General features: G+C 39.2%; 1 protein-coding gene across 2 annotated transcripts in view; it reads right to left on the minus strand.

Annotated features, from left to right (window-relative positions):
- The window catches only part of LOC141092403 (EF-hand calcium-binding domain-containing protein 6-like), a 266,005-nt gene that overhangs the window by 104,146 nt on the left and 139,204 nt on the right, over positions 1–22,655 (minus strand). For both annotated transcript variants that reach the window (XM_073578531.1, XM_073578540.1), the window contains one exon: positions 17,969–18,079. In XM_073578531.1, coding sequence (XP_073434632.1) covers positions 17,969–18,079 — 111 coding nt within the window. The remainder of the gene's footprint in view (positions 1–17,968; positions 18,080–22,655) is intronic.

Here is a 22,655-nt window from a genome sequence, read left to right on the forward strand (position 1 = left end):
CCATGTATCTCCAGCCTGCCCCTCCATTTATCTCCAGCCTGGCCCCCATGTGTCTCCAGTCTGGCCCCATGTATCTCCAGCATGGCCCCCATGTATCTCCAGCCTGGCCCCCCATGTATCTCCAGCCTGGCCACATGAGCATCCATCCTGGCCCCTTGTCCTGCCCCATGTGTCTCAAGCCTGTCCCCCCATGTGTCTACAGCCTGACCCCTTGTCCTGCCCCCCTTTTGTCCAGCCTGCCCCCATGTGTCTCCAGCCTGGCCCCCTCCATATGTCTCCAGCCTGGCCCCTCCATGTGTCTCCAGCCTGCCACCTGCCCCCCATGTGTCTCCAGCCTGGTCCCCCATGTGTCTCCAGTCTGGACCTCTCCATGTGTCTCCAGCCTGGCCCCCCCATGTGTCTCCAGCCGCCTGCCCCCCATGTGTCTCGAGCCTTCCCCCCCATGTGTCTCCAGAGAGGAGAAAAAAAAATTCCTCTTGCCATCCTGCACTCCCAGCGCTGGGCAGCATCCTCCTCCTCCTCTGTAGGTCCGGCGCACACATGGTAACATGCCCACTGACATAGTAGAGGCCGGTGGTGAATGTGTGCGCTTGTCGCATGCGGTGCACAACACTGACGTTATACGCCAGTGACGGCAGGCGCACACTCTTCAGTATTGATCGGGATGTGCGCCACAGCATTTCAGGTAATGAACGCTGCGTGCTCGCACCCCTACACAGACTCTGCCTGTGCTTTTAAAGGGCCCGTGCCCCTTAAAAATGCAGACTTTTTTTCCACCTTCTCCTCCTCTCCTTCCCACAGCCATGGGCCCACCCGGGATTTCCCCGACACCATGCCAGGCCAGACTGACCCTGCTAGTAACACAGTGCTAGGAAAAAGGTAAAAAATGGCAAAACATGCGCTAGTAATATCCCAAAAGTAATAGGAATGAAAAATTAACTTTTAACCATGCCAAAGGAGTTGAAAAGTGTTGAGTGAGGAAAAGAAGTGCTCAATTCTGGCTTTACTAGCAGAGGGATACAGTGACCGTCATGTTGCCTCCATCCTTAAAATTTCTAAGACGACAGTCCATTACAACAATTTCAAGCAGCAGACATTGAGGACAAAAAAGCTACAGACCAGCAGATGGCAAAAACGACTCTCCACTGACCGGAATGACAGTCATCTTGTTCGAATGTCACTCATCAACCGCAGGATGACATCAAGTGACCTACAAAAGGAATGGCAAATGGCAGCTGGGGTGAAGTGCACGGCAAGAACAGTTCGTAACAGGCTCCTAGAGGCAGGGCTCAAGTCATGTAAAGGTAGAAAAAAGCCTTTCATCAATGAGAAGCAAAGAAGAGCCAGGCTGAAATTTGCCAAAGACCATAAGAATTGGACCATAGAGGACTGGAGTAAGGTAATCTTCTCTGATGAGTATAATTTTCAGCTTTGCCCAATACCTGGTCATCTAATGGTTAGACGGAGACCTGGAGAGGCGTACAATCCTCAGTGTCTTGCACCCACTGTGAAATTTGGTGGAGGATCGGTGAAGATCAGGGGATGCTTCCGCAAGGCTGGAATTGGGCAGGTTAATCTTTGCGAAGGACATATGAATCAAGCCACATACAAGGTTATCCTTTAAAAACAGTTGATTCCTTCTGCTCAGGCAATGTTCCCCAACTCTGAGGACTGGTTTTTCCAGCAGGATAATGTGCCATGCCACACAGCTAGGTCAATCAAGGTGTGCATGAAGGACCACCACATCAAATCCCTGTCATGGCCAGCCCAATCTCCAGACCTGAACCCCACTGAAAACCTCTGGAATCTAATCAAGAGGAAGATGGATAGTCACAAGCCAACAAACAAAGAAGAACTGCTTACATTTTTGTTCCAGCAGTAGCATAAGGTCACCCAAAAGCAGTTTGAAAGACTGGTGGAAAGCATGCCAAGATGCATGAAAGCTGTGAATAAAAATCATGGTTATTCCACAAAATATTGATTTCTGAACTCTTCCTGAGTTAAAATATTAGTATTGTTGTTTCCAAATGATTATGAACTTGTTGTTTTGGCATTATTTGAGGTCTGCAAGCACTGCATTTTTTTGTTATTTTGAGCATTTCTCATTTTCTGAAAATAAATACAAAATTTAGTGCTTGGAAATTCGAAGACATGTTGTCAGTAGTTTATAGAATAAAAGAGCAATTTACATTTCACTCAAAAATATACCTATAAAGAGAAAAATCAGACAAACTGAAAATTTTTCAGTGGTCTACGAGTTTTTGCCAGAGCTGTATATATCTATTTATCTATTATATTTTACTGTGATTTCACTGGACGCGGCAGATGTACCGCAGTCTTTTCAAAGGATATCGGTGTGTAAAAATCAGACAGAGCTCGCATGGTCTGAGTGCCGTGTAATTTTTTTAACACATCCAATGACTTCTATTGGTGAATGTGAAAAATTAAAAATTAGCTGGGAGAGCTCACTTAGAATAAGCAATAAGACTCAATGAGTAAATATATAAAAAGTGTCCCCTCTCCCAGATAGTTGGATGGCAGACCATCCGGTACACAATAAAAGAACCAACTGAGAATGGTGAGGAAAACTTGGTAGAAGCCGTGAAGGTGTAATAAATGTGAAAAAAATAATAAAATAAAATTGCTAGATAAATTAGCCTTTATTATAAGAATGGCACAACAACATTAATTACAAAATTAGTGCATAAAAAGGAAATTTTAACCGCTTTAATAAATTGAGCATATATTGATATATTCATATACGACCATAAATAAAGTAAAATAATGGACCAAACAACAATATGCTCATATAACGTATATACCCAAATACCCTAGGTCAAATTTGCAAAACCTCATGTAAACCAAAGATTTGGATTAAAAAATATACATAATATATGTAAAAAGTGCAAAAAATAGTGCAAAAGATAATGACTCACTCAAAAATTGTGCAAAAACAAAGGTAATCTTCCGAAACGCGCGTCGGGGCGCGTTCTACAGGCACACCGCGCTACCCACCCTCAAAGGTATTACGGCCTTATCAACATTTTATTGACCTCATGGTTTAACTAATTGGCTCACAAGTTCAGCTGTTGCTTAGTACAATTTCAAGTGCACGGTATTATATATTGCACATTTATTCCTTATTCTTATACCTTGCTACAGATTGAATATTTGCAGCATTGGGTTTCACCTTTTTGCACTTTTTGCACAATTTGCAATTTTTGCACAATTTTTGACTGAGTCATTATCTTTTGCACTATTTTTTGCACTTTTTACATATATTATGTATATTTTTTAAGCCAAATCTTTGGTTTACATGAGGTTTTGCAAATTTGACCTAGGGTATTTGGGTATATACGTTATATGAGCATATTGTTGTTTGGTCCATTATTTTACTTTATTTATGGTCGTATATGAATATATCAATATATGCTCAATTTATTAAAGCGGTTAAAATTGCCTTTTTATGCACTAATTTTATAATTATTGTTGTTGTGCCATTCTTATAATAAAGGCTATTTTATCTAGCAATTTTATTTTAATATTTTTTTCACATTTATTACACCTTCACGGCTTCTACCAAGTTTTCCTCACCATTCTCAGTTGGTTCTTTTATTGGTGAATGTGATACGCAGACAATCGCAGCATGCTGGAATTTTTGGCCAGTCTGATAGTGATACGATCCGAGCTGGAAAAAAAAAATCACAAATGAGGACACAATCATAGAATAACACTGATTTTAAATCGGATTGCATTCGTCCACTTTAATCGCAAGTGAGAGCGAGTCTTTTCTCTCAAAATGACTTACGGTAGGCGTATTATGATCCCATCACTGCTGCTGGCCTGGTTTGGGCTTACAAATACTGAGGTAAAATACTGACCAAATACTGACTGTGTGGTCTTAAAATAATTATAAAATAAAAGAATCCATGGTATACTCACTGTTAAAATAATTGTTACCTGATGGATGTGATTATTACACATAGCAGCTGGAAACACTTGGATGACCATTAAATTACCAACATACTTCCAGTTAGAGGATTTGCATACTGTGGTCTTAGAATCTGATGGTCTTTTAAAACCTATCAGTAAGAATACTTCATTCGTGCAGGGCGACGCACATCTGTATAGGAGACTACAGCCACGAGGACGTAATAAAGATGTTACACAACTGAACCGTTGTTCATGTCACACATACAAGTCTTATAAAATAACATACCCATTCAGAGGGCAGTTTCACAGTTTGGCTGGGCTGCCACGAGACAGCTTTGTCCATAGACAATGATTCTAGCAGTGAGCGCACAGAGAATGAGCATTCTGATGCTGACCTAAGGCACCGTCCCAGTGGGGTTTCCATGTACAATGTGACCCTATAGGACAAGCAACACAAGAACTCAACAGGACACAGGATGAGCCAGAAACTGATACTTAGATGTTTCCTCAAAGAAGTCTGGGGTTCAGAAATCAGCTGTACTTAATATTGCCTCCATTTCTTCTATTAATATTTTCATTTTAAGTACAAAGTATGGAAATAAATTTGACCTGCTCTATTAGCTGGTGGATCATGAATCCAAGCAGAGGTGTGGTTATGTCATGCTAACAAGGCAGCCTAATTGTCCATCATAACAGTATCTTCTACCTGGTATAAACAGCAATTTTTGCTTATGATCTATCACCAAGTTTGTATCTGCTAATCTGAGAAAAGCATAATGTAGAGAAAGAGATCCTGATTCCAGAGATATGTCACTTACTGGGCTGCTTGTTTTATTAGCAGGAGATCATTAGCAGAAGATCATCACTAGAAGACTAGTAGACCTGCTGCTGTGTAGCCTAACCACATCCCCACCACTGATTGGCAGGTTTCAGCCGAAGCAGAGTGTACATAGCAAGCAGCTAATCAGTGGTGTGGGCGGGAGATATGCAGATCTCAGCATTCAGAGAACTGCTAGATCTGCTGTAGAGAAAATAGTAATTTTATCAAAACTGCAACAAGAAGCCCAGAAAGTGACATCATTGGCATCTGGGTCTCTGCCTCTGCACTGTGTGCAGAACTATTAGGAAAATTTGTATTTTGACCATAGCACCATTTTTATGCAGATTTCACAGTTCCAAGGGGTATAAACTTGAATCCTTATTGGATGAAGTAGATCAGGTGATGTGTATTTGTGTAATGAGGGATAGCGAGGCCTAAGGATACAACAGCCTTTATCAAGGTGTGCAGAATTAGTAGGCAGCTTGTTTCCCTCGGGCAAATGGTCCAAAAAAAGAGATTTAACTGACTTTGAAAAGTCAAAAATTGTTGAAAGTCTCACAGAGGGACTTTTGAAATTGCTAAGCTTTTGGGGTGTGTCACGTGTAAGGTTTTGTTGCAAGCAGTCAATTGAACAAGACACAGAACTTTAAATGTCCATATAGATTTTTCAAAGGTTTTATGGACTGATGAGATGAGAGTGACCCTTGACGGACCAGATAGATGGGCCCGTGGCTGTAACATTAATGGGCGCATACCTCCACATTGACTCCGACACCAGCAAAGTGGATGTGGGGGTGCTGCGATGATAGGTATTAGATTATTAAAGATGAGCTAGTTGGACATTTTTGGGTTGAAGATGGACTCAAAATCAACTCTCAACCCTACTGCCAGTTTTCAGAAGACACTTTCTTCAAGCAGTGGTACAGGGAAAAGTCTGTACCACTCAAGAAAGCATTGATTTTATTCAGGACAGTGCTCTATCATGTGCATCGAAGTCTCCATTGTAGTAGAGGCCTGAAAGATGAAAGATTAATGACACGGACCCTCCGCACCTAACCCAAACCTTATTGAGACTTGTGCGCCCTTCTTAATTGGGAGATTTATGGTGAAGGCAAACAGTCCACCTCTTGGAACAGAATCTGGGGGACAGTGGTTAGTGCTACCCAAAAAGTTTATCGTCAACAGATTAGGAAACTGGCAGACTCCATGGACAGAAGGCTTATGGCTGTTATTGAAAAGAAGGGAAGCTATATTGGTCACTGATATTTTTTTCTCAAAAAAGTATTCTTGTATATGTTGAGTTGTTTGGCTATTATTTTCACTTAAACAGATAAAAATAAATAATTGAGATGGAATAATTTACATTTTTCACTTAGTTGCATTCAAATTCTGCACACAAATAATTGCCCGTTAATTCTGCCCACATAGATATTCTCCTGAGAAACAAAAACACTCACTTTTACTTTCTTAAATATTCAGGTTTCAGGTTTATTATCCTTTTGGATTGACCGACATCACTGTAGTTGTTCAATAATTAAATGAATACTAAAAAATACAAATTGCCTAATAACTCTGCACAGAGTGTACATCATGCAGCTCTCAGATAACATAGCAAAGACAGATTTTCCTTAACAACCAATTTCCTTAAAGAGAGAACACATTGAGGCAAGGACGGCTAGATGATCCTTACAGCAGCAGGTTTATATGTCATACACTGAAGTGTAATTCCAGTTTACTTCTTACATCTAGGTATCCTGCTATTTATATTATAATTATTATTATATATACCGTATATACTCGCGTATAAGCCGAGATTTTCAGCCCTTTTTTTGGGCTGAAAGTCCCCCTCTTGGCTTATACGCGAGTCATATACCAGGGGGTCATTAAAGTCATGAATATATGCATATGTATTACTTTAATGAGTGGTACCACGTGACCGCTGAAGGAAGGAGCCTGAGACCGGTGAGAAGCAGGGGGCTGCAGAGACCGTATAAGCTATATTCACCTGTCCCCGGTCCATCAGAGGGTGCGGTGACGTAGTTAGTGCACGCCGCGCCCTCTGCATGAACGTCACTGACAGAGGGACCCGGAAGACAGAGTGATGCGTAGCCATGGAGCAGGGACAGGTGAATTTCGCCAGTGCCAGTGTCCTGACCTAGCAGTGACATCAGAACCTGTCACCACCTGCTCAGGACACCAGCACCGGGCCCCCAGCGAAGAGAGGAGAGTATGTCATTTTTTTTTAATTTTCAGCAGCAGCAATATATGGGGACATAATCTATGGAGCAGAATCTATGGAGCAAAATTTATGGAGCAGCATATGGGGGCATAATTATGGAGCAGCATATGGGGGCATAAACTATGGAGCAGCATATGGGGGCATAAACTATGGAGCAGCATATGGGGGCATAAACTAAGGAGCAGCATATGGGGGCATAATCTATGGAGCAGCATATGGGGGCATAATTATGGAGCAGCATATGGGGCATAATTATGGAGCAGCATATGGGGCATAAACTATGGAGCAGCATATGGGGGCATAAACTATGGAGCAGCATATGGGGGCATAATTTATGGAGCAGCATATGGGGGCGTAATTTATGGAGCAGCATATGGGGGCGTAATCTATGGAGCAGCATATGGTGGCATAATCTATGGATCAGCATATGGTGGCATAATCTATGAAGCAGCATATAGGGGCATAATCTATGGAGCATTTTACTGTATGGGGCATAATTTATGGAGCATTTTATGGGGGCATAATCTATGGAGCATTTTATGGGGCAGCATATGGGGCATAATCTATGGAATATCTTATGGGGCCATAACCTTTATGGAGCAGCATATGGGGCATATTACTCTATGGAGCATCTTATGGGGGCATTATTAACCTTTGTGCAACATTAAACGTGACGTATTTTGTATGGAGCATCTTATGGGGCCATCAAGAACTGTATGGAGCATTATATGGGGCTCCTGGTTCAATATGGATATTCAAAAACATTTAACCTACTGATGCCTCAATTAATTTTACTTTTATAGGTATCTATTTTTATTTTTGAAATTTACCAGTAGTTGCTGCATTTTCCACCCTAGGCTTATACACGAGTCAATAAGTTTTCCCAGTTTTTGTGGCAAATTTAGGGGGGTCGGCTTATACACGGGTCAGCTTATACACGATAATATATGGTATATATCTGTTGCAGGTCTTGTATAGATATCAGAGAACAAGATTCTGCTATCAGAAGAAACACGGAGTGTGGTGTAAGAGATGAGTTCGTCAGAAAACCATCTTATTTCTGTCCCTTTTACTGAAAGGAACAATGCAACAAATGATACTATTCTGACCATTATTGTCTGAAATGCCGGAGTGCTCGGTACTCGAATCGAGTACATCAGACGCTCAGACATGCTCAATGCGAGTAGCGAGCATAATTGAAGTGAAAGACAAACTCAAGAATTTTTCAGGAGGATGGAAAAATTCTCTTTCTCATAATTCACTTGCTGTGATCTGAGCACTCAAGCACCATGCGATACTTGGCACTGCACGCACATTACTACGGACCATCAAAAAGCAATGGATCTCCAGTATTACTGACCTCAGAACCTAATCCTACTGAGATCTTGTTTCCTACGCATACACAAATAAATAACTTTAGCGCCTGCATTGAATGCAATTTTCCTTTTTTGGGCTTTTGTCTTTTGCTCCCCTTCTTCCTAAAGCCATTACTTTTTTATTTTTCCATCAATATGGCCATATGAGGGCTTATTTGGTCCGGACAAGTTGTGCTTTTGAATGACACCATTGATTTTACCATATAGCGTACTAAAAAATAGGAAAGAAATTCCAAATATGGTGAAATTGCAAAAAAAGTGCAATTCCACAATTTATTTTTTTTTCTATTTACCATGTTCAGTAAATAGTTAAACTGACCTGACATTATGATTCCCCAGGTCAGTACAAGTAGACATATACCCAACATGTATAGATTCTTTTTTACTATACGGTAAAAGAAAAAAACCCTGAAATTTCTAAGAAAAAAAATTGTATATGTCGCCATTTTCCAAGACCCGTAGCGTCTCCATTTTTCATGATCTTGTGCTGGGTGATGGCTTTTTTTTGCGCTGATATTTTTATTGATACCATTTTGGAGTAGATATGATGTTTTGATCTCCCGTTATTGCATTTTATTGCAATGTTGTGGAGGCAAAAAAAACGTAATTCTGGTGTTTTGATTTTATTTCTTGTTATGTCGTTTACCAATCTGATAAATTTACTTTATATTTTGATAGATCGGACCTTTCTGAACACAGCAATACCAAATATGTGTATTTTTTTAAAGTTTTATTTTCAACTGTGCAAAAGGGGGGCCATTTGAACTTGTTTTTTTATATTTTTTAAACTTTTGTTTTGTTTTTTGCTTTTTACTTTTCACTGGCTTCAATAGCTCCCTTAGGAATACCTAGCCGTCAAAGGTCATTAAGACGTTAAACAAGTTTTTGGAGTTATGATGTGAGCAACTTTTATCTTAAATGGGCAGAAAGGCTTAGTAGTTAAAAATCTGCTGTATAAATATTATACATTTCAGCAATAAAGATGGCATAGTTTATTTCTATTTTCATCATGCACTTTGTGAAAAAAATGACAAGGCTAATAAATATAAATGTGTAGCATTCTTAACCTGTCCTTATGATGTTCAGACTATTTTGCAGTTTTCATGGATGTATGAATGGTTGAAAAACTATCAGTGATGCTTTAGGAGCACACAAGAATATTATTCCTCCTGCCTGAACCGTATGTGTACCACGAGCCCTGAGACCATGGTTATCAAGTGTCGGTAAATTCCTGGACAAGCTGTAAAATTAGGGAATTTATTTCCAGAGTCCATAAAAAACTACATGCAATGTTGGTTTTTCTTCAATTTTATGGTACTTGAGCAGGTCATTATGATTGTGATTGCAATGTTTTTAAAGATCATAGTAAATGCTGGTCATGTCTACTTTTCAGCTTAGATATATATAATTATTCATTATGTTTTATCAATGTGTCTATAAGAAATCTTAGTTGTCTGATGCCTAATCCAAATTGCAGCCATTGACACAAATAATGATTTCATGGAAGAGAAAAATTACAAAAGGAAAAATCCAGAATTAAGGGGATTTGCTGCTTCGGAAAATCCTTTTTTGTAATGATATTTTGATTACAGTATATTTATTAGTTATAATCTATGGGGGAAACCAATGGGAAGTGATGGAGTTTTCCTGGCACAGTGATATCAATGGTCTATATGTGCAACAAAAAGACATGTTAGGTCTTCTGGACTGAGAAACCCTCATTGTAGTTGTTCTTAACTATAGCTGATACATTATCTGAAAATAAAGTTATAAATGAAACATAATTGAGTTACATTTTTGCCGTGTTTTTGGCTTATAAAGTAAATGTTTTTATACACCGTTAATATGCAAGCCTATAATGTAATCCTTCTCTTGGAGGAAAATGGGTACTATCAGAGAGAAAATAATTCACATCATTATTAGTTGCACTATTTAGATTACCATCATGCAAGTAACAAAAATTGTCCACATCTTCAGGTTGTTTCAGAGGCAATAAGATGTCTCCTGGAATATCTCAAACTGGAGGATATATGAGCGCTGCATTGATACAGGGACAGAACGATGCCTTTCTTTTCACGCAAGGTGAATAAAATGAGATGCAAAGTTAACATTTAAAATGGTATTGTTCTTCGCCTAATCTGACCACCATCCGAGTGGTGATCTGGTTATTAGAGAAAAGGGGAGAAGAATGGAAAACATTGGCAGGGATTGAAGCTGGGAGATGAATGTGGAAATGGAGAATGATTGTTTCTTTCTTTTTTTTTCTGTCTTTCAGCTGACGGTTGTTTCTGTCTGTTTTTTTTTTTTTTTAGAACTGATCCAATGGGACAGGGAAAGTCAGTGTGGGGAGCTAAGGAAGACCCCTTTCTACAGCTGCAGCTGAGGGGATTAAAGTGCTTCATCCACAAGGCAACATTACACAAGTAGCCTTTGAACAAAAGTCATGGATACTATTAATGATATGGTAATCCTTAATCGAGCTACCTCCCAGTAGTGATTATACTGACATGGGAAGAATATATAAGTCGGGGATGCATCCCACAAACAACACTGTTCTTTTGTCCTTTCCAAGCTTGAGTAGGGCTAACTTCAGTAGCATCTATAACGTCACTTTTCTCTTCTATGTATAGAAGGAACAAAAATCTAGACCTAAGACTGGATTTGCTTCCTGCAAGTTCCCACACACATTTTGTGTGGGTTAAATCAAAAATACCCCTGTCAACCTTCGGGACTGATGCCTATCTGAGAGCAGGACCACACAAAGGTTTCTTATGGAGGTCTGGCAGAAGATGATTTAATTGCTCAACAAAGCGTGGCTCAATATCTGACTAACATATGAACAGACAAGCGCAATGAAACATTTTGGAATAAGGGAGACAAATACTTTATATTTTACCTAAACGTGGACCATGTAATAGCACTGCGTCCTTTCCTTTACTTTTTTTAGTAACTCAAGCCGCTGCTATTCAATCACCAGCCGTCCATCAACCCCTGAGTCAACATTTTACTTCTGTTCTCCATCACAAAAAGAGCAAATATACTACACAGAAAGGGGCGGCAGAACAAGTGTAAGGCATATTGGCAGGATTTGCAGAATACACAATGATGACAAAGTTGACAATGTTAACACATGTAATATAAATGAGACTATGTTCACATTGGAAGTTGGATCCGGCTCATTATTTCTGTTTGATCACAACTAGAGAGAAAAATGAGCAAATATATTAGTTGTCGCTAGAAATTATAAATCTATATGTCTTAGCATTATCTGTTAGCGCTTCTTGATCAGTAAAATTTCCAAAAAGTCAATAAACAGACAGACCGACCGACAAAAGTTACAGATATGTATTCATCAATATGTTCATTTATTGCCGTCTGAACTATAATATGAAATAAAAGATTAGAAAAACAGATTTATGCGCACTAGACGGGAAAATGTTTTACAAGTCACTTTGCCCTTTGTAATTAGTTTACAACAGAAGGTTTTTAAAACCTAGTTGCCCAAAAAAAAGAAATCAATATGTCACTTCTTTCATGGTGATTCCTCGCAGGATCAGCACCAATCAAAAGTCAACACTAAAAAAAGGAAAAAAAAAAAAGTTAAGTCAAAGGGCTGCAAAAAATAAGTTTCAAAAATGTGTCAAAACCTGCATCATAAACCACATCAGAATGAACACTTTGTAAAAAAAAACATGGATTGTTTAACATATCCTTAGCGGTGTGTGAATGGGTTTTCAGATTATAGTATTTTCATGCATTTAAGGAATTATTCACATCTCTATTTTTTCTGTATGTTATTTTGTTCTAAAAGAAAACTGATGGAGAAACTGACAACATGTGTGATATCAGCATCTACTAGGTTTTTTCTATCACCTACTGACCTCAGTGATAAAAAAAAAAAAGTAGCCATGACGGCAAATGTAAAAAAAAATAAAAATATTGAAAAAAAAAAAAAATCAGGATGAACATGCTCTAGTTCAGAAAAAGATCGTTCTTACAGTATTCAAAAACATTAATTTCAGGACAGATGGCATGCCATATTTGTGCTAAATAATAGTTCTGGGACTGGTATTTCAGCTTTTGGTGTTTCTTCAGTGAGAGATTTTTTCAATTGTTAACATAAATGGAATTTGTCAGCAGGATTTTGTACTAATAATAATAATAATCTTTATATAGCGCTAACATATTCCGTAGCGCTTTACAGTTTTGCCCCATTATCATCGCTGTCCCTGATGGGGCTCACAATCTAAATTCCCTATCAGTGTGTCTTTGGAATGTGGGAGGAAACTGGAGAACCCAGAGGAAACCCACGCAAACACGGGGAGAACATACAAACTCCTTGCAGTTATTGTCCTTGGTGGGATTTGAACCCAGGACTCATGGCTGCAAGGCTGCAGTGCTAACCACTGAGCCAGTACTCCAAACTATGTGTGTACTGTATGTAGCTCTTTCAAAGACAATTCCAGTATTACCTTTACATGGCCAGTCCTTTCCTTCATTACTGAGAAATCACAGTAACATAGTAACATAGTTAGTAAGGCCGAAAAAAGACATTTGTCCATCCAGTTCAGCCTATATTCCGTCAGAATAAATCCCCAGATCTACGTCCTTCTAAATAACCTAATAACTGTAAGATACAATATTGTTACCCTCCAGGAAGACATCCAGGCCTCTCTTGAACCCCTCGACTGAGTTCGCCATCACCACCTCCACAGGCAAGGAATTCCAGTTTCTCACTGCCCTAACAGTAAAGAATCCTTTTCTATGTTGGTGGAAAAACCTTGTCTCCTCCTGACGCAGAGAATGCCCTTTTGTGACCGTCACCTTCCTTGGTATAAGCAGATCCTCAGAGAGGTATTTGTATTGTCCCCTTATATACTTATACATGGTTATTAGATCGCCCCTCAGTCGTCTTTTTTTCTAGACTAAATAATCCTAATTTTGCTAATCTCTCTGGGTATTGTAGTTCCCCCATCCCCTTTATTAATTTTGTTGCATTCCTTTGTACTCGCTCTAGTTCCATTATATCCTTCCTGAGCACTGGTGCCCAAAACTTTACACAGGACTCCATGTGCAGTCTAACCTAAGGGATTTGTACAGAGGCAGTATAATGCTCTCATCAGCATTGGAATTGTTATGCAAGTAAGGCTGGAGAGTAAGGGCCCCATCACACATAGTGACTCAACAGTGATCCCGACAACGATATCACCTTGTTAGAATCGCTGGTGAGTCGCTATGTGATTACTGGTGAGCTGTCAAACAGGCAGCTTCTCCAGCGATCAGCACCAGCGACACGCGGGTAACAAGCGACACACATCGCTTAGTTACCCGCAGTGTATCTTAGTTACCAGAGCGCTGATGCAGGGTGCTGGTAACCAAGGTACTCATCGGGTTTCTAAGGGGCGCGCAGCACTTAGAAACCCAATGTGTACCTTGGTTACCAGCTCCCTGCATCGGTGGGCTGGTAACTAAGGTACACATCAGGTTTCTAGGTGCAGCGCGCCCCCTTAGAAACCCGATGTGTACCTTAGTTACCAGCTCCTTCTCGCTGGTTTCCCGCCTGTCACACGCAGCGATGTATGCTGACCAGCAGGAGACCAGCGACCCCAAAAATGTCCAGACATTTAAACAGCGATCAGCGATACCCGGCTGGGGGGTCGGTCACTGATAGCTGTCACACACAGCGATCTCGCTAGTAAGATCGCTGTTGCATCTCAAATCTTGTGACTCAGCAGCGATCTCGCTAGCGAGATCGCTGTGTGTGACGGGGGTTTTAGTATAGGTCTGAAGCCTGTGTCACTCCAGCTCTATTCCCTACCCGTCGCCTCTTCCTGCTTGACTGTTGACTCTTTTGCCTGAAATCACACAGCATAGAGGCTGTAAGTCAAGCAGTAGGACATGGTGCTGGGCAGGAAACATAGCCAGACTAACAGAGGTTTCAGATCTTAAAAGAGCTAATCAGCCTCATTTGCATAAAAAATAAAATGCTAATTTCTCAGTTAAAGATGAACAGTTTAACCATAATATAAAGGTCTTGCTGGACTTGACTTTGAAAGAGCTCCATGCACATATAAATAGTTTTGGGGCTGAAATCCTGCTGACAGATTCACTTTAAAGAAAAACAAAAAAAAAACAACACATTCATATTATAGAATGTCACAGTTACAATGTCATATGATCAATTACATATACTGTTGAGATAAAAAAAAGATTACCCACCCCTGTACAATGCCAGGCTTTTATCATGTAAAAAAAATCATACCAAGACAAATAATTTCAGAACTTTTTCCACCTTTAATGTCACCTATAATTTGTAGAATTCAATTGAAAAATAAAGTTAATTTTTTTCTTGTAAAGAAAGATCAAATCACTAAAATAATATGGTTGCATAAATATGTAGGTAGAAGTCAGCATGGCACATCCAACAGATTTTCAATTGGATTCAGCTCTGGGCTCTTGTTGGGCCATTCCAAAACTTCAACCTTCTTTTGGCAAACTCATTCTTTTGTTGATTCCTCTTCGTAGTCAGTGGGGTTTTTTTAGCGGAGGCTTGAATGTTTTCATGCAAAACTAAGTGATATTTGCAACTATTTAGGTTTTAGATCACTGTTGTGTTAAATTAAATCCACTTCTTGATGACCATCTTCCCAGTGTTACATCTAATCACTTAGAAAACAAATTGCACCCTTCTCCTAATAACTTCCAACAATGAGATCACTTGGTTGTGTTGTAAACTGTTTATTGTCCATGGCTTTTGCTGTGAAGTCTAACTAAGAAAATGTCAGAGAAATACTGGTAGAAGCCCACATCTTTACCAGCAGATGATGGTTGTGATAATCAGCCAACATTTGATTCCACTCCACCCTTGGCTGTCAACCTGTTAATTGCTGCTGTCAGTCTGTTAAAAGGAAAAAACAAAAGCGCAAAAAACGAAAAATTGCCCTGTCCTTAATGGGCTAAAGATGGAAAAAGTTCTCAATCTCTTTGTCATTTTTTACATGACAAAACCCTGGCATTTTAGCAGGAGTGTGTATACTTTTTATATCCACTGTAAACTAATACTCCATACAGAGCATAGAGTAAGCCAATAGTGCAGAATTAACCATAAATCTAGATTAATTTTGGCATCACGATTAAGAAACCGTTGTGATCCTTTTCTTAAATAGTAATCATGTGAAGAGGATGTATCCAGATAGAGATGGAACAAATATATTTTGTATCAGAAAAAAAACAAAGAAGAATAGAGGATGCAAGATGAAGAAACACAAAAGTCACCTAAAGTCCTCAGTAGAGATAGATGCTACCTAATATATTACAAGACTCGTTAAAGGGTTGATTGTGACTTGTAGGATCGCTACTACCAATAGGTGGCGCTGTAGAGTAAAAGTCCTCTTTCTCTCTGAAGAGGCAATTTGCATATAAAATTTCCCAGAGGAGCATTGCACGGTGAATAAGCCTCCTTACCTTGACAAGCCAGAGCTGGTATGTCACTCTCCACAAGGAGAAACCTTACCCCTTAGACCTCAGTCCAGAGCCTCTCACCTAGCCAAATCAGATCTCATACTTTGCACTGACGAGAGCCAATAGCTCGAAACACCGTGTCTGCAAATTGAGATTCTGATTTGGCTTTTATCCTAAGTCATATTACAAGACTCGTTAAAGGGTTGATTGTGACTTGTAGGATCGCTACTACCAATAGGTGGTGCTGTAGAGTAAAAGTCCTCTTTCTCTCTGAAGAGGCAATTTGCACCTAATATATAAATTCTCTCTCATCTCACTACAACATGTGTAGTTCAGTTCAGAAAAGCAGTAAGCTGATCCATACATATGACCTTACTAATATCACCTTTTGATATGTCTAATAGACATTGTCAGAAAGCACAGTTATCAGAAACCCATTTAAAAAAAAACTCAGGGCTCTAAACAGAAATCTTCAAAACTATTACAAGAAAAGAAAATATGTGTAATAAAAAATACAAAAGGTACAAGTTCAAACCTCAGCAGTTGATCATTTATATACAAAACAACATAAACATAAAAAACAAAATAATAATAAAACACCAGAATTACAGCTTTTTGTTACTTTACCTCCCATCAAAAATTGGATAAAAAGTAACCAAAAAGTCATATGAACATCAAAATAGTAATAATAACTACAGCTAGTCACGCAATAATAAAACATTAATGTAAGATTTACTGGGGGGGTGGGTTGCATTTAACCCCACAGGGAATTTTTAATATGTTATGTGGTAAATTAAAAGGTGTAATTAAAAAAAAAAGAATTGGGGATGAAATAGAAAAAGCAAAAAAGATAATAAATCTGGCAATGGTGCCTTTCAACTATTTATAGGGAACCTGTCAGGCAGCATTAACCGTAGCCTGGCTGAAGAATTGCAGCCAGGTATATTATTTTCTGAAACTCTCAGGTGTTTCAGAGAATATATTCTTAGAAGATCCGAGGATTGTACGAGTCTTGTACTAGTACAGCACCTCCCCTGGCTAGCTTCTCTTGGTCATCAAGGCATGCGATTTACAGGTCTCTTCCCAGCTTGTACATTGGGAGGGACCTGTCAATCACAGGCAGCAGTGCAGGGAATAGCCAGCCAGGGGTGGAGCCAGACTAGTCTTTTTCTCCGGCTATGGTTCCTGGACGGATGCTTTAAGGCCATAGTGTTTAAGACAAAAATATACCTGGCTGCAGTTGTGTAGCCGGCCTATGATTCATGCTGTCGTGGTTCAGTAAGCATGAATGTCCTGACAGGTTCCTTTTAAATGGGTTCTCCCACCTAGCTTGCTTCAATGTTTCCATTACTATGGAAGTACCATGACTGGTGATCCAGATTGAAGATATATGGTAAGTGGATTCTGTTGACCATTGCATATACTTCTAATATGCTACAGATGTTTAAGATCATACAACTGACCTGGTATCTATGTCATATATATGATATATTGCTCTCCTGACAACTCTGGAGAACCTTGTGGAGTTCTGCATCATACTTTTTCTCTGTTATTGCTCCTGGGTAGAGAGGAGCAAAATCATTAGCAGAACTCTGGTCCATCATCTAGTTATCTATTTTGGTACTCTCTGGCAGCACAACCAGGGCATTGAGGACTTCTTGGCCGGCACTGGAAAGCCATCATCCGAGGTGCCTCTTGCAATCACTAGGTCTACGTGAAATTATGACATTGCATGAGGCTTATGGATCTTAAAAGGAGCCCAGGATTTTGACATTCGGGTGCCAGCTGAGGAAGTTCGCACGGCTCTGCTTTGGCCACCACAGAGTACCAATGTGGACGTTTGACCATGGTAGTGCAAATCGGGTACTACCATGCATCATCAGGTATCTGCTCCTGGGTATTATTATTCTCCATATTACTGGGATAGCTTTCTACAGTAGACATTCTTACCCTGTTTTTTCATTACTAATTATATTTTAACTGGAACTATAAATCTTGAAAGTTTGAACTATATCATATTTAATTGGGCAGCCATCAAGAATGGTTGTAAATGGAGTATTGTATATAGCAATGCTTGCGGTGGATGCATTCTAAGCACAAACTGTTGCAATGAATAGATCAACAGAAGACATTAATTACCGAGAATCGAACATTGCCATGAAGTGAGGGTATCTGACATTCCCATCCTCGTCAAGGGGGATTCTGTCAAGTAGCTGCTCAAAGTCTTCATCAGTAATCTCCACACCGAACCTGGAACAGAAGTTAGTGCCAGTCAATCACAGAGCTGGTTTGGCTTGCAGGCACCCTCAATAATCCAAGCATATGGTTGCCATTAACTCTTTGTCACCTCATTGCCCCTTGCCAGCCAGAGCACACACGTGAATATCAAAAGGTTAATCAGGTTTTTCAGCAGTGAAAGAATATCAGACCCAATACTGTGATGGAGATCTTGGCCAGATGAGATACCAGCATCCAGAGCCATGTCGGATTGTCCTGTCTGTAAGGCTGTATTCATTAGGCTAAAACAGTGGTATCGCTTAAACAAGCGAGCACTTCAAAAGGCTTTTCACTCGCGCCGGTTAGCATGAAAGGAAATGTACAAAAACATTGCTTTTCATGAGAAAAAGGAGTGAATTTGGAAAGCATATTGTAAAAAGCTCTTAAGAAACCTGGCAGAGATGTATTCCAAAAGTAGTTGTATGTATTCAAGAGCAAATAAGTGTTTTCTTCCCCCCGAGCACAATTTAAGCATAATCCCTAAAACACAGGAATAAATCAGAATTATTTAAGAAAATAATGATCAACAAGGCTTCATTCATTATGTGAAGAGGCTGATAATGGGCAGCCGACTTCTGATGGAAGAAGGTTGCAGAGGGGATGGGAATAGCAGAAAGTTCCTTTACTTGTCGCAAGGGTAAAGAACACTATGCCAAAACTAACCATTCAGCTCATCTTGCAGACTGTTCATCACTTTGACAGATTTATGTAAATAAAATAGAGCTTTGCAAAAATACAGAAAGATTCCCTGTCATGGCTTTAGACATAAATGTCTTTCTCAAGACTAAATAGGCCACTTACTTAAATGTCCTGTAAAGTTATGTATATCACAGCTGATTAGCATATAAAAGGCAATTCTTTCTGTCCTGATAAAGTACATACAGAGTATATAGTCCTTCACAATAAAATATGGTAATATGCTTAATGCAATTATATCGGTGCACACAGCTCTTCAGGGGTTAGATGCATTAACCTTTAGAGATGCATGAAATGAAGAGAGGTAATATTTAGCATCACAAACCCACATTTCGGAGACATGAAGATATTAAGAACGCAGACGATTAGTATGAAGGACATCTGCTCAAACTCCAAGCGACGATGTGTGGCTATTTTCATTCATTTTACATCAAGTCATTTATTATTATTATTTTTTTTTAACAATTTAAATCACAGAATTGGAAAAGTCTAAAAAGTAAGTAAAATAACTGGGAAGGTGAAATCTACAAACACATATGGACAGAGTATGAAAACATTATTTTATGATCATAGATATGTAAAGGAACCTACAGGAAAAACAGTAACAGATGGGATTTTTTAGGGTCTTTCTTCATTTTGCTTCACAGAACTGTTGGGTCTATGAAAGGTTTCTCACTAACATTTCTACTGAGCAAACACCAAGGAACATGAAATTTTTTATAATCCCAAGAGTTATCATAATGCCTTATTATCTAGAAAGATAGTAATTCCAATAATATTTTTTTCCCCTAAAAAACAAGATCCATCCTAATTAATAGTGGTTTGGATGTGTTTCAAACTGAAATTAATTTAATTCCTTCGGTGCCATCGAGTGTGAGGGAACACTTAGCTAATTTAAATGAATATAAATCTCCTGGTCCAGATGAATTACATTCTAGGGTACTAAAAGAGTTAGCAGTGGAAATTGTAGTACCACTAGCCAGAATCTTTGAAAAATCCTAGAAAACAGGAGAAGTCCCAGAAGATTCGAGAAGGGCAAATGTCTCATTCTTCGTAAAAGGAAAGAAGATGGAGCCAGGAAATTACAGGCCAGTGAGCCTAACTTCTATACCAGGAAAGATGCTTGAATAAATTATTAAACAGCATGTTTGTAAGTGCTTGGATAAGAATACAGTAATTAACCAGAGCCAGAATGGGTTTGTAGCAAACAAGCCAGACCAGACTGATCTAATTTCCTTCTAACTGATTGGGTGGATGAGGGAAATGCAGTTAATATAGCATTTGATATAGTATATCATACTATCGTTATTGAAAAAATGACCAAGTATGGGAATGAAAAGGCTACAGTTTGGTGGATTCATAACTGGCTCAGTGTTGCCCAGTGTTGTTCAACATTATTATAAATTATCTAGATAAGGGAACTGAAGGTAAACTAATCAAATTTGGAGGCGAATCAAATCTAGGAGAATAGATAACACTAGAAAAGACAGAGAAAGAATTCAGAATAATCTAGATATGCTTGAATAATGGGCAGCAACTAATAGAATGGAATTAACAGGGAGAAATGTAGGATTCTACACCTGGACAAGAAAAATGAAAATTACATATACAGAATGGAAGGAATAGAACTAAGCAACAGCAAGTGTGAAAAAGACTTTGTTATACTAATAGATCACAGACTGTACATGAGTCAACAGTGTGATGCAGCTGCAAAAAAGGCAAACACAGGTCTAGAATGTATTAAGAGAAGCATAGAGTCTATATCATGTGAAGTAATTATACCCGTCTAATCCTCCTTGGTCAGACCTCATCTGGAAAACTTTGCTGAGTTCTGGGCACTATATTTTAAGAAAGACATTGAAAAACTGGAGCAAGTTCAGAGACGAGCGACCAGGATTGTGAGCGGACTGCGAAGTATAGCCTATGAAGAATGGTTAAAAGATCTGTAAATGTTTAGCTTGCAAAAAAGAAGACACAGAGGAGACTTAATAGCTGTCTACAAATATCTGAAGAGATGTCACAGTGTAGAGGGATCATCCTTATTCTCGTTTACACATGGAAACACGAGAAGCAATGGGATGAAACTGAAAGGGAGGAGACACAGATTAGATATTAAAAAAACTTTTTACAGTGAGGGCAATCAATGAGTGGAACAGGCTGCCACGAGACGTGCTGAGGTCTCCTTCAATGGAAGTCTTCAAACAGAGGCTGGACAGACATCTGTCTGAGATGGTTTAGATGCAACTATCCCTAGGCATAATGCAGAATGTATCTAATACAAACATCAAAGCACAGGATTGGCCCTTAGCAGGACTGTTAGTATGATGGTCCAACATCAGCACCAGTATCAACACTAGAGGACTCTGATTAGTTAAACTGTGCTATCCCTCCAATTAGAACTGTCCCTGAGGTGTGTAATGGCATCAGTGAGTTAGCGCTCCTGTCCTTTAATAACCTCTGATGAGGCAATGCGGCTAGCCAATCATATTAATGCCGCTTCCCAGATGGCTATATCATTACAGTGACTGGCAGGTAATCCCTGCATGTTTATTGGCTGTGTAATAGGTGCCAATCATGCAGGGTGGTGAATGGAGCTTCAAATCTGAGCACTAACCAATGTTCGTCGAGTGTCGAGCACATCTGAGTACCCAGATACTCGAGTAATATCCAAATTTCAGCACGCACGTTCGCTTATCCCTATTGCACACAATTTGGAAAAAATAATAATAATTTGGAATAAATAACTGCATTCAATCGCTTACTATACCAATCAACAAATTTCTTACACCTCTCAACCAGAATTGTGGCACACTCTTCTTTTACAAACTGCTCCATATTTGAAGGGTACCTTCTCCCAATAGTAATTTAAAGATCTATCCACAGGTGTTCAATGGTATTTAGATCCTGACTCATTGCTGTCCACTTCAGAACTCTCCAGCAGTTTGTTTTCATACATTTTTGAATGTTTCTTGAAGTATGTTTATGGTCATTGTCCTGCTGGAAGACCCATGACCTAGGACACGAACCCAGCTTTCTGACAGTGGGCACTACATTGTGACCCAAAATCTGTTGTTAAACTTCAGATTTCATGATGCCTTGAACACAGTCAAGGCATCCAGTGCCAAAGGCAGCAAAAGGCAGCAAAACATCTATGAACCGCTACCATATTTGACTGTAGGTAATGTGTTCTTTTCTTTGTAGGCCTCATTCTGTTTTTTGTAAACGCAACGTGGACAAACGAACCTTAAGATCTCTTGAGATAGACTTAGAACATTGAGATTTTTGATTTTGGTCTACAGTTTTAGTTTTCAAGTCCTCAAACAATTCTTTTCTCCTCTATCTGTTCTCCATGCTTAATGTGGCACACACAGACACACAATGTAAAGATTGAGTCAACTTCTCCCCTTTTTGTCTGGTTTGAGGTGTGATTTCATATTGCTCACACCTGTTACTTGCCACAGTGAGTTTGAACGAGCATCACATGCTTGAAACAAAGTTGATTACCCACAATTTTGGAAAGATACCAACAATTTTTTCCTGCCCATTTTGTTTTTTTGTGTGAGATTAGGTCCAATTTGACTTTTTTACATATTTTTTTGTGTTGTTCCAATACACACCAAGGAAATGTGCATAATAAATTATGTGTAATTGCAATAATTTTCTGGGAGAAGTACTTCATTTTCTGGAACAATTTCAAGGGTGTCAACACTTTCTACAATGATTGTATATATTGTAATAGTTCACTCTCTAATAGGCACTGCACCTTAGGTAGCATTCACACAGTCAATGCTGTTTTGGTCCAAACATGTTCAGTTTTTATTGCTTTCCACAGGTTGCACAGCACCAAAACAAA

Source organism: Dendrobates tinctorius, unplaced genomic scaffold, assembly GCF_039654945.1.
Source record: "Dendrobates tinctorius isolate UK_male_01 unplaced genomic scaffold, ASM3965494v1 ptg000008l, whole genome shotgun sequence".
Classification (NCBI taxonomy): Eukaryota; Metazoa; Chordata; class Amphibia; order Anura; family Dendrobatidae; genus Dendrobates; species Dendrobates tinctorius.